The sequence below is a fragment of the Pinus tabuliformis genome, chromosome 2_1, assembly GCF_031772625.1.
Source record: "Pinus tabuliformis cultivar Carrire ecotype Pingquan chromosome 2_1, CPIR1, whole genome shotgun sequence".
Lineage (NCBI taxonomy): Eukaryota > Viridiplantae > Streptophyta > Pinopsida > Pinales > Pinaceae > Pinus > Pinus tabuliformis.
In genome coordinates this window covers 268288240-268304036 of record NC_142299.1, presented here as the reverse complement: position 1 = coordinate 268304036, position 15797 = coordinate 268288240, and the positions used below count along the sequence as shown (strand labels likewise).

The following is a 15797-nucleotide window of genomic DNA, read 5'->3' as shown; positions in this document are numbered from 1 at the left end:
ACAATATCTTTTTTTAATTTTGTTTGGTTTAACTTATGGTGATACCTTTAAATATGAGGTAATTTTGGGTAAAATTAGAAGTGGAAAAACAAGTTGGGATTTGAATTTCCTTTGTAGTAGGAGTCTACTTGAATTTTCCATCGAAATGTTTTGTTGTGGCCTAACATAGAATAATCTTTGGATGGAAAGGTTTGTTATGGGTGGTATGTTTTTTAGCCCTTCAACTGATTATATTCTTTGTTTGTTCATGGTATTTGTTGTTCTCAACTTTCCTTTTCCAAGGGGTTGATACTATTTTCTTTATTCATTTGTCATGGCCTAGTGAAAGAAGAAGAATGCGGCTTGTCTCCACATATTTTCCATTTCTCTAAGTTACAAATAAGAATAGTCCAATTCTATAGCCAAGAGACTAATAGCCTCTTGATACAACTTTAGTAAGCTATGCATGAAGATCTTGAATGAGGGTATAACTACAATCTAGGTTTTTGAACTCAAGAGTTGTTTCTTACACACATTTAAAATCTACCCCTTTTCCCATTTGATCATTGTTTTCATGCTGATGTTTTATATTCTAGATCATTTGATTAAAATTTGTAAGTCTATCTAAATGTATTCATGATTTGGCAGACATATTTTGATGTAAATGAAGCTTCTATATCTTCAAGAAAGACCTTTCCTAGAGTGGACAATGAGGTACTGCAAAAATTTATATGTTGAAAAATGATTTGTTCCTAGTGTTTGGCTTATTATCTTCAATTTATTGGTTATATCATTGTTTCCACTTCTTGCATCTTAAATTACTTTGTTCACATTTTATGCTCATGTTTCTTGGGCTATATTGATCTCATTTTTTTGGTTTTGCTCCATATATCTTAGTGAATTGTTGCCACTATCTTTTAAATCAATTGTTGCAGATTCTTCACTAACATCATAAAGAGGAGGAAAATAGCTTCAACTATTTTGAGTGCCATGGTTATACTGTTCACCATTGTATAAGCACTTGAAATGTCCTAAAATAACCCCATTATAGTTGGAACCATATTCTAACAATCTAGCTATGTTAGCATGATCAACAGGATCCAATGTTTCATGATGAGAATAAATTAATAGTGCCATATTCGGGGATCTCATGTAGTCACTCTCATTCATGGATGATGTAGTGTAAGTCCATTACTTTTTTATGACTTTGGATTATAACAAAAGGAACCTTCAATTGGGTTCAAGTTGTTGTAGCCATGCAATGTATTTGAAACTGGGAGTCCTTAAACTTGTAGATCATTGTGCCATTGTAATATATATTGCAAATTATGGTTCTTACATTTTTTGTTTCTAGAGATGGTTAAAATTCTTGAATTTTTAGCAGCTTACTCTCATTGCTGAGAGATGTAGATTCTTAGAACAAGAACTATGGAACATTAATATGTACTTTGGAGGCCTCAATATTCTTTGAGATTATCTCACCCTTAACAAGCTCTTTCTTTACCCAAGAGTTATAGTAATTTTAAATATCATTATTTATTTGGAGGAGCCCATGAGGACTGTTGAGAAGCCTACCAAATATCCAAGGTGACAACAGGCACATCAAATGAGAGGCAAGAGGATAGTAGCAAGGAGAGTTGCAGATGTTTCCTTGATGAAAGTTGGATAGATGTCCTAGGTGAGGACATGATTGGTGCCCAGATTTGTGCAATAGCTCCTCTATTGCAGAAGCAAAGGGAAGATTGGTGAAGTTTGTTGGAAACCGTGTGTAAGGGTATCCTAGGTGTGGGGATGCCCTAGCTAGGTGCAGATGCTACATCATGGACTTGGTCACTCGTGGTCTATTGGAGGGCAGTGTGAGAGTGGACCAAGTGTGGACAAGATTGGGCACTTATGGTCTATTGGAGGAGAGCATGATAGTGTCCAAGTTAGGGCCCGATGAGAAACACCTTGATGGACAAAGGTAGTTGCGAGAGAGGCAGTTGTTGAGCTCAAGGGTTTACGAACCAGAGGAGTAGTTATGGAGCCCAACACCTCGAGTGTTATATTACCGACCCTCCTTCTATATTAATGATTTTAGTTTATGGTCCTTTAACTCTTTATCATTAGCTTTATCGATAATCCTTTCAAAATATAAATCATTGTTTGAATTTTTCATTTTTCTATGTAACCTGTCCACTTATGATCCAAAGATGGCAGGGAAAGGACCCTTACAACAAGATTGATGGCTACTAGAATCCTTTGGTGAGTTGCCTAACTGGTTACCAAATGTGGTAGATTATCTTGAGTCCATTTACCCTATGCTTTTATTGCAACAAAATTAGAAAAATAATCTCAAGGCTGAAATTATTTCATTGTACCCAAGGTAGAAACTTGGGCTTGAGAAACTATCATGGTGATCATGGTACCGGTGGTATACAAAAATGTAGAGGGTTTGTTGCAATCATGGAAACCAAGATACTAGGGGATGGAATTGTAGTAGAAGGGGAGTATAAAAAGGGAACTTGTAAGGTAGTTAAGACACTTGAAGAAGGGTCAACACTAGGCATGCACATTTATGTTAATTAGGATATCACAAGAATTGAGGAAGATTCAATATAAGAAGTAATGAGAACAATTGCAAGGGATGAAGAAGGAGAAATGATAGAGGTACTCTAGGTAAAGGAAATATATTGGTTAGAAGAATCTTTGGGTTCCACTTGTGATTCCTCCTCTTTTTTAGTCTTTTTCAGGTCTATCTCTTGTATCTCCTCTATCTCGTATTCACTCTCCCTTCCATATCATTAACATCTTTATCCTTTTTTTCTTTTTCCACCAACACCAATAATAGACTTATTGTTAATAAGTAGCATTGGATGACTTAGGATGACAGTTAGAGCTCATATGTTCATCTTGGGCTTTTCCTTGGGGTTTATGAGCTTATGTATCCTAATTTAAATTCTTTTTAAAAGTCCCAACAATATCCTTTCCCATCTCTTCTTCATGAAGCTTCAGCTTGTGAACACAATATTCATCCTAAATTTCCTTTGAAGAGTCATGTAGCCATTTTGCATCGAGGCCTTATCCCGGGGGGAGATTGAGAGGATATACATTTGTCAAGGGACCTTTTTATTTTTGTCCCATGCCACCCCAACCTTTATAGCCCCTGTTTGTAGCCAATATATACCCTTTTCCATATGTAAACTCTTTATCAGATTGATAAAAGGAGAAGACTAAGCTCTCCCATGAGCTTATATTTTAAGACGAGAATGACAATGAAATGCTCATTTTTAAATGTACACCTTAACAAAATTAGATACCCTTCCACCTCACTGGCTTAAAATATGGACTCAAACCATGGCAAAATGTGACATTTTTAAGCGTGTCACTTTATTCCCTTTGACAAGGAGTGACATAACACCTTTTGTGAAAGAGAAATAAGAGACTGTCACCTCTTCCCCCTTTGAAAGGGGTGAAATTGTCTAGAAAGAGGGGAAATGTCTGAAAACATCCTTGAAAAATGTTTCCAAAACATTTAAAGATGATTCCATTTTATTGAATCACTACTACAGGAGATTGTCGCCTCTTCCCCCTTTAAAAAGGGTGAAACTGTCTAGGAAGAGAAATGTCTGAAAACATCCTAGAAAAAGGTTTCTAAAGAATTTAAAGATGATTCCATTCCATTGAATCACTACTACACAAATGGGTTTTTAAGACATTTATTTAATTTCGTCTTAAAATTTCATTTATCTCAACCATTTTTATTTAATTAAATTTATCATAATGAGATCATATAAAATTTAATTTTTAGTATTACACCAAAAACATTATTTATTTATGAATAAAAAAATGTATACAAATTTGATGCCAAATATCTTTAAACATATCCATAATGTATCAAAAATATATGTGGTGGGACCAATAACATTAATGAAGCTATTGCCCATGTTTATTATAAACCATTCATTCAAATATATTAATCGTAATATCAATGAAATCTACATGAATCAAGGGCATATGCATCTGCATGGTAGACATTGAGAGGAATTAGAAGAAATTCTTTTTGATTTTCCATATCAGCTTGTTAATACATACATTGGAAATTTAAGACCCTTTCTTTAAGACATTTTGTCTCCTACGTCACCAGATAAAATTTCGAGGTAGGCGATGCCATTTTTGTTCAAACACTTGAGGAGATTTCAAGAATGGAAGAACAATGGGCGGTTCAATTTTGTTCAAACCCTCGATGAGCTTTCAAGAATGGAAGAAAAAACCCTCAAGGAACCTTCAAGAAAGGGAGAACCTTATATATTAATGAGTTTAGTTTATGGTGCTTTAACTCTTTATCATTAGCTTTATTGATAATCCTTTCAAAATCTAAATCGTTGTTTGACTTTTTCATTTTTCTATGTAACCTTTCCACTTATGACCCAAAGCTGTCAGGGAAAGGATCCCTATCTCTAGATTCATGGCTGCTAGAATCCTTTGGCTAGTTGCCTCATTGGTTACCAAAGGTGGTAGATTATCTTGAATCCATTTACCCTATGCTTTTATTGCAACAAAATTAGCAAAAGAATCTCAAGGTTGAAATGATTGCATTGTACTCGAGGTAGAAACTTGGGCTTGAGCAACTATCATGGTGATCATGGTACCGATAGTAGACAAAAAGGTAGAGGGTTTGTCACAATCATGGCAGCCAAGATACTAGGGGATGGAATTGTAGTAGAAGGGGAATATAAAAAGGGAACTTATAAGGTAGTTAAGGCACTGGAAGAAGGGTCAACACTAGGCATGTAAATTTATGTTAATTGGGATATCACAAGAATTGAGGAAGCTTCAATATAAGAAGTACTAAGAACAATTGCAGGGGATGAAGAAGGAGTTGTGACAAAGGTACTCTAGGTAGAGGAAAGATATTGGTTATAAGTCTCTTTGGGTTCAACTTGTGATTCCTCCTCCTTTTTAGTCTTTTTTAGGTCTATCTTCTCTATCTCGTCTTCACTCTCCCTTCCCTATCATTAGCATCCTTCTCGTTTTTTTCTTTATCCACCACCACCAATAATAAACTTATTGTTAAGAAGTAGCATTGGATGACTCAAGACGAGGGCTAGAGCTCATATGTTCATCTTGGGCTTCACCTTGGGGTTTCTGAGCTTATGTATCTTGCTTTAAATTCTCCTTAAAAGTCCCAAAATATCCTTTCCCATCTCTTCTTCATGAAGCTTTAGCTTGAGAACACAATATTCATCCTAAATTTCCTTTGAACAGTCATGTAGGCATTTTGCACCGAGGCCTTAACCTCGGGGGAGATTGAGAGGATATACATTTGTCAAGGGACCTTTTTATTTTTGTCCCATTCCACACCAACCTTTATAGCCCCTATTTGTAGCCAAGATATACCCTCTTCCATATGTAAACTCTTTATTAGATTGATAAAAAGAGAAAACTGAGCTCTCCCATGAGCTTATATTTGAAGACGAGAATGACAATGAAATGTTCATTTTTAACTGTACACCTTAACAAGATTAGAGACCCTTCCACCTCACTGGCTTAAAATATAGATTCAAACCATGGTAGACTATGACATTTTGAAGCATGTCACTCTAGTCCCTTTGACAAGGTGTGACATAACACCTTTTGTGAAAGAGAAACAAGTGACAGTCGCCTCTTCCCCCTTTGAATGGGGTGAAATTGTTTAGAAAGAGGGGAAATGTTTGAAAACATCCTTGAGAAAGGTTTCCAAAAAATTTAAAGATGATTCCATTTCATTGAATCACTACTACAGGAGATTGTCACCTCTTCCCCATTTAAAAAGGGTGAAAATGTCTAGAAGGAGGAGAAATATCTGAAAACATCTTGGAAAAAGGTTTCTAAAGAATTTAAAGATGATTCCATTCCATTGAATCACTACTACACGAATGGGTTTTTAAGACATGTATTTAATTTCGTCTTAAAATTTCATTTATCTCAACCATTTTTATTTAATTAAATTTATCATAATGAGATCATATAAAATTTAATTTTTAGTATTACACCAAAAACACTATTTAATATGAATAAAAAAATATATACAAATTTTATGACAAATATCTAAAAAAATATCCATAAAGTATCAAAAATATATGTGGTGGGACTAATAACATTGACGAAGTTATTGGACATGTCTAATATAAACCATTCATTCAAATACATTGGGCTTAATATCAACAAAACCTACATGAATCAAGGGCATATGCGTCGAACATGGAAGACATAAAGAACATAGGTGGGGCACAATATTGCTGGAACTCTATCAAAATCTCTAGAAGCCAAAGTCTAATGGTCAAAGTACATTGATAGTGAAGAGCTGGAGAAAATGAAACTAGCAGCAACCAAAGCTAGAAAGGATGAGATAGTTAGGAAGCTTAAAAGGAGACTATTTTTCACCCAATTCAAGGTTGCTAAAGATGAGAAAGCTTTAGCCAAAGTAGAGGCATTTTTTCACCTGCCAAACCAGCTTCAGATAAAAAGACAATAACTGATGAAGAGAGATTCATGTTCCATAAGATTGATCTGAGAATGCAGGCATTCTTATTGTTGGGGAGATGAGGAATCTTTGATGGTACGATGGAAAGCATGTACTTGCACTAGAAACGTAGGGAACTATTGAAAATCGTATCAAAGGAAAGGTCTCTGGCAGAGGTGAAATACACTGCACTTATGCTAGAGCCTGAAAGTGGGGGAATAGTGAGCCAACATCAAAGGGGCAAGGCATCTGGCGAATAAAAGGGATAGGAGGGAGTGGAAGCGGTTGGTCTGCTGCCCTTCTTCACGGGGATAGGGAGATAGATCTGGTGAGACCCTAACTCATAGGAAAAGTGAGATCGGGATGAGAATGAAACTGTTTTATGGACTGTGGGACACAAGGGCGCCGGCTAAGAAGGAAACAACGAGCTAAAACAACTGAAAATGGAAACAGACCAGCTAAAAATGGAAACAAGCCAGCTGAAGCGGCTGAAATGTTTTTGTTGTAGACGGCAAAAAAAAGTTTGGCACCGATTTCTTTTAGTTTTTATATGAATGGGATTTCATTGTGATTTTGCAGTTAGAGTTTATGGTGGTTTTAATCAAATTAAGCAACCTAGAGAAGCATTTGAGCTAGTAGCAAGGGACAAAGAAAAGGCACTGGAAGCTGAGCTAGACGTATCAAGGAACACAACAAAGGGTTTATTTTCTAGAGGTATTTTCCTTGCAATTTGATGTAACTAGTCTTATGTACAATCTAATTCACTTTTTAAAACATAAATAATATATTTATCATGTTACATTTTCACTAGGATTTCTGGTTATCTTTTGCAAATATTATTGGTGCCTTGGTAACATTTCCCTTGCAAGACCATAGTGTTCCATTTGGAAGACATTCAATTGCTAGATCTAGTTTTAAGCATCCATTCTGGACCATCGTTTGTCTTGTTGTGCATATTTTCATTACAGTCAAGGTTTTTTTAGCTAATGTTTGTTTTGTAGGTTCACACTTCTTGAGTGCAGGGGTATCATTCCATTATTGGAAATCTTTTTTTTCTACTGTCATTATCTTCCATATCTCAAGTGGCTAATCACATTTAAATCAATCCTAAAATAATATGAATTTTCCATACATAGATTATAAGATTGGCTGCAAACTTTCTTAGTAATTGTTCTTGCTTGCAGCGGTCTCATCTGTCCTTATAGTGATTTTACAATGGCATCTTTATATTATTTCTAGAACACAAAATTGGATTTCTTATTGGTATTATTCCTTAGATCTTGGGTATGATCTTGTGATTAAGTATACTAGTGCATATTTGATAATAAGCTATAGTGAACTTATCTTTGAGGTCTAGTGTTTTCAATTTAGCTCTTAAAGTTTATCACCAATTTTCTTGTATGGCAGAGCTGAAGGCATTGGTATTGTGGTTTTAGATTTATATATCAACCCTTTTCAGATCTAAAAATCACTTAAAGTGGTCGACCATACAACTAATCCAAAGGAAAATACTTTTAATTTAACTCATATATGATGAAGGATTAACCACAAGTGTTTTTATCTCATCATATGCATTAAGTAATTGATTTAGATCATTAAATAAATGATATTTGAGGTATGATATGAAAGTGCAAAGTATACCGAAGGAATGATATGTTAGGTAGAAACAATAAGATATTGTTCTAAACTTGTAACTGATAAGTAGCTACATCTATTTCCATTTTAGTGGCATTTAACAACAATCTAATATTAGTGCTCTAAAATGTAAATGGTGGATTTGATTGGTTAATAGCATTAACTCATGCTCTAAAGGTTTTGTATCTTTCGTAGACATAGTACTGTTGCATCTGATTATAAATCTATTTTTGCACATTGTCTAAAAAATTATCTTGCGACTTGCATATTGTTTCCTAATTTGCAAATCAGAGTTACAAAAGTTGCATATCTCTACTATCATCAAAGAATTTGGCTATAAAAAATTGCAAGTATTTCTTTAATAATCATATGTTGAAAGGAATGAATGTTATTATCGTTTCACTTTGAATCTAAATCATATGTCTCTTGACTGATTATGGGCATCAAAGAAATCTAATTGCAACATTGACATTATCTTACTAACATTGTTTCATATCTCTTGAAGCACCTAAGTTGATATTGGCATCAAGCATATCTTTTTGAATGATTGCCAGTACTTTATCATATTTTCACTTTGGGATCTAAACTGCAAATTTTGTTTAGTGTTGAGTGCCTAAGAAGTACAATCATATATTCATCAATTGGCATTGTCTATTATAAAACCAGCTCACAAAAAGATAAAAAATATAGATCAATGACTTATAAATAAGCCTCTTCTAGGGGGCAACCTCCTTTACATTACACAAATGAACAATTCTTGGATGATACAAATGACAAGACCTCCTTTATATATATAGGAGTCTAAGGGGTCATAATATAATTAGAGCCGACATAACAATAGTGATTTAAGGGCACAACAATAACAATAGTGGGCTCCTATGGGGAACAATAATAATAATATGGGGACTACATGGGTATAATAAGGGGTTGCACTAATAACAAAAAGGGGTTAGACTAGTAGTATAGGGACCTAACATGCCCCTCTCCTTCAAAAGTGTTGTCCTCAACGCTTGAGTATTTATGTATGTTTCTGTATAAAATTATCGTCCTCCCATGTGGAATCTTCAGTGGGTAAGTTCTTCCACTTGATAAGATACTCTGAAATTGAACGATTTCATACCTGTCGGATTCTTGTTTCCGTGACTGCTTCAGGTTCCAATATGAATTTTCCTTCCTCGTCAAGTTCTGACAATATTGGTTGAACTGGGATCTTGTCACCTATAACCTTCTTTAAGCATGAAATATGGAAAACTAGGGGCACTCGGGAAGATGCAGGAAGCTCCAATTTGTATGCCATAGTACCAGTCTTTTGCAGCACCTTGTAAGGACCATAGTACTTTGGTGATGATTTATTATCCTTCTTAGCTTGCATGAGGGACATTTTTTTATGTGGTTGTATTCATAAAAATACCCAGTCGCCTATATCAGAACTTCTTTCACTGCGATGTTGATCCACCTATTGTTTCATTCGATTCTGCGCGAAAGTGAGGTTATCCTTTTTCTTCTTGATATGTCCTTCTATCTTGAGAGTTTGAGGAGTGGTAATTTCTACCAAAGCATTACAAAATATGGTCGGATTCATTTCTTCTTTCTGTGGGGTTGATTCCTGGTGTATATCCTCTTCTTTTGATGTTTCTTGATCTTTTTCTTCCTTCTCTTCACAATCAATGTAAAATAATTTCTTCTCAGCACACTTATGACCTTTAGTGTATTTGCTATCATAACTATAACAAAGACCGTTTTCTCATTTTTCTTCCAATTGTTGTGGTGTCAACCTTGTAGGTTGTGGAAGGCTAGGAGAAACAACACTTCCATGTTTATAATTGTGAGTGGTAGAATTTCTTGTTGCCATAATTTTGCTTTCAATTTTTCTTTCCAGCCTGAATGCCTTCTCCAATGAATGAAGTTCCCAAAGACAAACATCATGTTGAATTTTATCCTTTAAATTCCCTATGAAGACATCATTTACCCTTATATTCAATTTTTGAAAGTCCTTAATGTGCTCTGTGATTGAACCTTTTTGTTTGAGATTTATCAATTAGTTAAAGAAGGTGTTTCTCTTTGTATCCTCATAATGTGCTATCATTTCATTCTTAAAAATTGACCAAATAACAAATAATTTTTAATGTTGTAAAAGAAAAACCAAAACATTTAATAAATCTAAATTAGACTTCTACTATGTTTATGAGTGTTCATTGTAATTTCTCATATATTTTGAGTATGTGTATCAAACTCATAGCAAATAATTATTTAACATATATGCACAATCTTCCCTTTTACGTACATACCCTCATCATCTCGCACCTTTGACGTTAGTTTTGCAATAGTGCCACGAAAAAATATAACACTCGCAGGGCTTGAATTAGTGTGTCAAAAATATTAGTTTATGGTTATTTTTGTAGAAAGGAACTAGTTATTTAAAATACATTATCATTCGTTTATGAGGGATGTTGAGAAAATACATTAATGTTTCTCTATAATTTTTTTTGTATAGAAGATCCGATGGTATTTCTGTTCTTGTAATTTTTTCCATTTTATATCATAAATACTATTCAATAATAATTAATTGAGTAATAAAAGTTTAATGAGAGTTTCTAAATTTCATTGGGAGAATTTTTTTTGATAAAATTGTGTGTAGTAGGTATGTTGTTTAAGCTTATCCAATACTTTATGTGGATACTCTCTTCATGGTCGACGAAAAAAAAAATATTAATTTTATTTAAAAATATGTAAGTAATATATTTATATTATTTGAAATATAATTATTTTTATTAAGTCGAAAGGTAAACAAATAAAATTAGAAATAAATAAAATAAAAAAAATGAAAAAAATAAAATTGAAGTTAAATAGTGAGTTTATTGTTTATGGTTTTTGGCTCCAGCAAAACTTATGGTTTTACTAATGATATCTTATGTAAGAATAAATATATATTCGTGTTAACTCAAGATTTATAAAGTCTCTAGAAAAATAAATATTTTAAGGTGCAAACACTCTTTTAGACTGGAAAAAAATTGACACTTGATAGATTGTGAGTTAAGATAAATCTAACTAATTATTAAATTTTTTATTAAAAAAATATTTATGACATTATTTTATATATATATATAATTTTAAAATTAATTTATCCTATATAATCATTAAAAAAGAATATTTGAATTTTAGAAGTACCATTTTTACTCATTTTCAACTAAAAACATATAATAATATTTTAATCACTTTAAATATTTTCATTTTTATATATCGAAATACTTACCATTTAAATGTAAATTGATTAATTAACATAAATTATAAAGATATTGAAAATAAACATGCGAACTAATTTATTACACTAACAAAAAAATCAAGTATTTTTTTTCAACTAACGTTATGAATTTTAAGAAGTCAAATGTGTTCTTTTACAGTGCCGTGTACAAAACGTTATGCACAATACCTTAAATTTTAAGAAGTCAAATGTGTTCTTTTACAGTGGCCTGGGCAAAACGTTAGCTTTCTTATGCACAATACATTAAATTTCGATGAAACCAAATTATTTTGAATTTAAATTAAATCTATTGTTTGAGAAAGATAAGGTAGGACAACTCTGCTTAATCGGCCAAATTATTTTGAGTTTAAATTGAATTTATTGTTTGAGAAAGTTAAGGTAAGTTAACTCTCTTTAATCGGTTTAAGTGTCAAAAGTTTTTTATTTCAACTTAAGGTGGATGGAGATTTGTTGATTTTTTTGTATTTTTTTAATTGATGACTTACATTGATTCTCAAGAAAATATGCTCAGAGTATGCTTACTCAAATGCTTATCAACCACTGTAGTGTGTTACAAAGTTTGTTAGGTTGCAGATTATTCCAATAAGTTCATATTCTAATTAAATGGGGAAATTAATATACAACCAAATTTTATTTAACAAAATGGTCCATTTTACAATAAGATGTGTAATTTCTTTTTTTTTCTCAAGTTAAATTAGATTCGTGCCACGTGACTCCCGCCCACCAATTTCCTAGTGATATGAGATTATTCCAATTTTAATAGATTTTTTAGAGGGGAGAAATGATGGGGGGTAAGACCCTCAAAAGAAGCAATATATTAACCCCGGTATATACAATATTCACAATATATTACTCAAATGCTTATCAACCATAGTAGTGTGTTACAAAGTTTGTTAGGTTGCAGATTATTCCAATAAGTTCATATTCTAATTAAATGAGGAAATTAATATACAACCAAATTTTATTTAACAAAATGGTCCATTTTACAATAAGATGTGTAATTTTTTTTTTCTCAAGTTAAATTAGATTCCTGCCACGTGGCTCCCGCCCACCAATTTCCTAGCGATATGAGATTATTCCAATTTTAATAGATTTTTTAGAGGGGAGAAATGATAGGGGGTAAGACCCTCAAAAGAAGCAATATATTAACCCTAGTATATACAATATTCACAATATATTACATCCATCGGCCAAAGAATACATATGCTGCGACGGCGGCCCAACATGTTCGGTGGGTCGATCCCGGGTGGGGAGGCTAATATCGTGTCGTCCCGACCAGGCTCCCCCACAGAAGAATTTTTAATAGATTTATATTTTAATTAGATGGGTAAATTAATATATAAGCAAATTTTATTTAGCAAAATGACCCATTTTACAATAAGATGTGTAATTCTTTTTTTTTCTCAGGTTAAAATTAACCCATAACATTTTTATCCATATTAATAAAGTAAATGAAATAAATGTGTACATTAATAAAACATTCTAAATATTGCAATAATTTTTTTTCTAATAATTTTTTTTTGTTATCAACCACATTAATGTTACAATCAACTATTTTTATTATAATATTAATATAATTATACTAACATTTACAATTTTAGCTTTCCAATATATTTTACACCTCTAATAAAAATAACGTCTTACACTCTTTAAATGGAATTCTATGTAGCGTTATTTTAATCGCTGACATTACATCTACATCAACTTTCTATTTTAAAAGACGTATTTCAGACGAAGTTTTAGGTGCAAACACTTTTTTGGGCTCGGGAAAAAATTAACACTTCATAGATTAAGATAAATCTAATTAATTATTAATTTTTATCACATTAATTAATTAATTAATTATTTTAAATTTCACAATTAATTTATTTTATATAATTATTAATATTAATATATATAAATAAATATAAATTTTACAAGTGCGATATTTTTACTCATTTTCAAATAATATTTATTAAATAATTAATTAAAATATATAATAATATTTTAATCACTTCAAATTTTTTCAATTTTATATATCAAAATATTTACCATTTAAATTGATTAATTAGTATAAATTATAAAGATATTGAGTATGAATTTGGGCACTAATTTGTTACACTAACAAAAAAAGTATTTTTTTTAATTAATGCTATGAATTTTAAGAAGTCAATTTTTGAATTCAAATTGAATTTTATTGTTTGAGAAAGCTAATTGGCTAAACTATTTTGAGTTTAAATTGAATTTATTGTTCGTTTGAGAAAGTTAAGGTAGGCAAATTCTTTTTAAATTGGCAACTCAAGGTTTTTTATTTCAATTTAAGGTGTTTCTTATTTCAGCTTAAGGTGGATGAGGATTTGTTGATTTTTTTGTATTTTTTTAATTGACAATCTAGATTGATTGTTAAAGAAATATGCTGCCTATGGTTTGTTGATTTTTTTTATTTTTTAATTGACGACCTAGATTGATTGTCAAAGAAATATGCTCAGTCTATGGTTAGTTTGAATGCTTATCAACAACTGTTGTGTGTTACAAAATTTGTTAGGTTGCAAAATATTCCAATTCTAATAAGTTCATATTCTAATTAGATGCGAAATTAATATATAATCAAATTTTATTTAACAAAATGATCCATTTTACAATAAAATATCTAATTCCTTGTTTTTGACAAGTTAAAATTTACCCATAACTTTTTTATACATATTAATAAAGTAAATGTGTATATTAATAAAACAGTCTAAATATTGCAATAATTCTTTTTGTTATAATAATTTTTTTATTATCAACCAGATTAATATTACCATATTAATATTACGCTCAACCAGTTTTGTTACAATATTAATGTGGTTGTATGGGATTTTATCCTGCCAGTATACTTTGCACCTCGGAATAAAATACAAAGTCATATAAACTAAAAAAATAATAGCGTCTAACACTCTTTAAATGGAATTATATGTAGCTTTGTTTTAATGGCTCACATTACATCAACTTCAACGAACTTGATTAAATGTTTCTATTTCAAAAGACGTATTTGAGACAGCAAGTTTGAATAGTCTATAAGAATTAGATTCGAAGTTTTGGACGGCCACTGGGCGCCCACCCTTCGTTGAACGTCCGATGTCTCTTGGACTTGCTTGAGGCAGTCATGGTCAATATATTTCAAAATGAGCAATAGATGAAAGCCCTCCCATAGAGCTTGCAAATTACATACTCAACCGGGGCCCGTGATTTTCCCAAAGAGCAGCGAATTATAAACTCAACTAGGGCCGCCGCCAGTGCACCTGTGACGTAAGACAGACGATGAAATTTGCTTTACTTTGGGTAAACTGAAAACTCAGCTGATGCCAACTGGCTTTTTCATGCATCCATTCATTCCCAACTGTCAAAAGTGTGGCGCCCGTGATTTTCCCAAAGAGCTTCGAATTATAAACTCAACTAGGGCCGCCGCCAGTGCACCTTTGACGTAAGACCGACGATGAAATTTGCTTTACTTTGGGTAAACTGAAAAGTAAGCTGATGCCAACTGGCCTTTTCATGCCTGCATTCATTTCCAACTGTCAAAAGTGTGGCTGTAATCACGGATCTGATGATGAAGATAATACCGAGAATGGGCTGCTGGTTGACTCGATCTTCTCTACTCCTTCACGACTCTCTTTCCTACTCTATAAATACTGGTTTTACAATTTATATAACACACCACTTCTGCGTTCTGCCCTTGCAGTATATTCATGTTTCGCTTGCTCATAAGAAACCAAATAACATATGGGCAACCATATCTGCTGTCTCACGGTGGGCAATCACAAGGAAACCATTGAGTTGGTTCCCCTTGCCGGCACCGTTCAGATCCTTAATAAACCACTCTGCGCTGCCCGGATCATTCAAGAATTCCCTCAACATTTAGTCTGTCACTCCGATTCATTCTACATCGGCCATAAGACACCCACTCTATCTCCAAGTGACCAACTGAAGTTGGGCAACAAGTATTTCCTTCTACCCCAACACTTCTTTCACTCTCCCTTATCTCTCCTATCGCTCGCTTCCTTAATATCGCCGCCCCCGCCCACAAAATCTCCACTTACTTCCACAGCTCGCCAATCAGCTCCGCTTCGCAGTATCGAACGCGCTTCTGCTTTGTGTCAACCGTTTGAGATACAGAAAAGCGACGTTGGCGGAAGACTTCGGATCAGAGTCTGCCCCGAGTTTATTTCAAAGCTTTTGGAACAAGGATGGCATGACGCTGATGAACGTGAGTGTTCTGAAGGCGGGGATTTGGGAGATGAGGATAATAGACTTTTGAATACCCCTGAGTTACGGAAAGTCTATGCACAGTTGGTCAATTGCAGAACCCAGTGTTGGAGACCGAAGCTTGACAGTATCAAGGAAAATGACAAGATGATCGGCCACAAGAGATTCATGAAAATTATGAGACTGGAAGAGAAGAACAATTCGCGCTCTTGA

General features: G+C 33.1%; 1 protein-coding gene across 1 annotated transcript; it reads left to right on the top strand.

The window, feature by feature from the left end:
* Positions 1-15101: 15101 nt before the first annotated feature.
* Positions 15102-15797, top strand: LOC149199781 (uncharacterized). Its single transcript, XM_089400707.1, has one exon. The coding sequence runs from the start codon at positions 15102-15104 to the stop codon at positions 15795-15797; it is 696 nt and encodes a 231-aa protein (XP_089256833.1).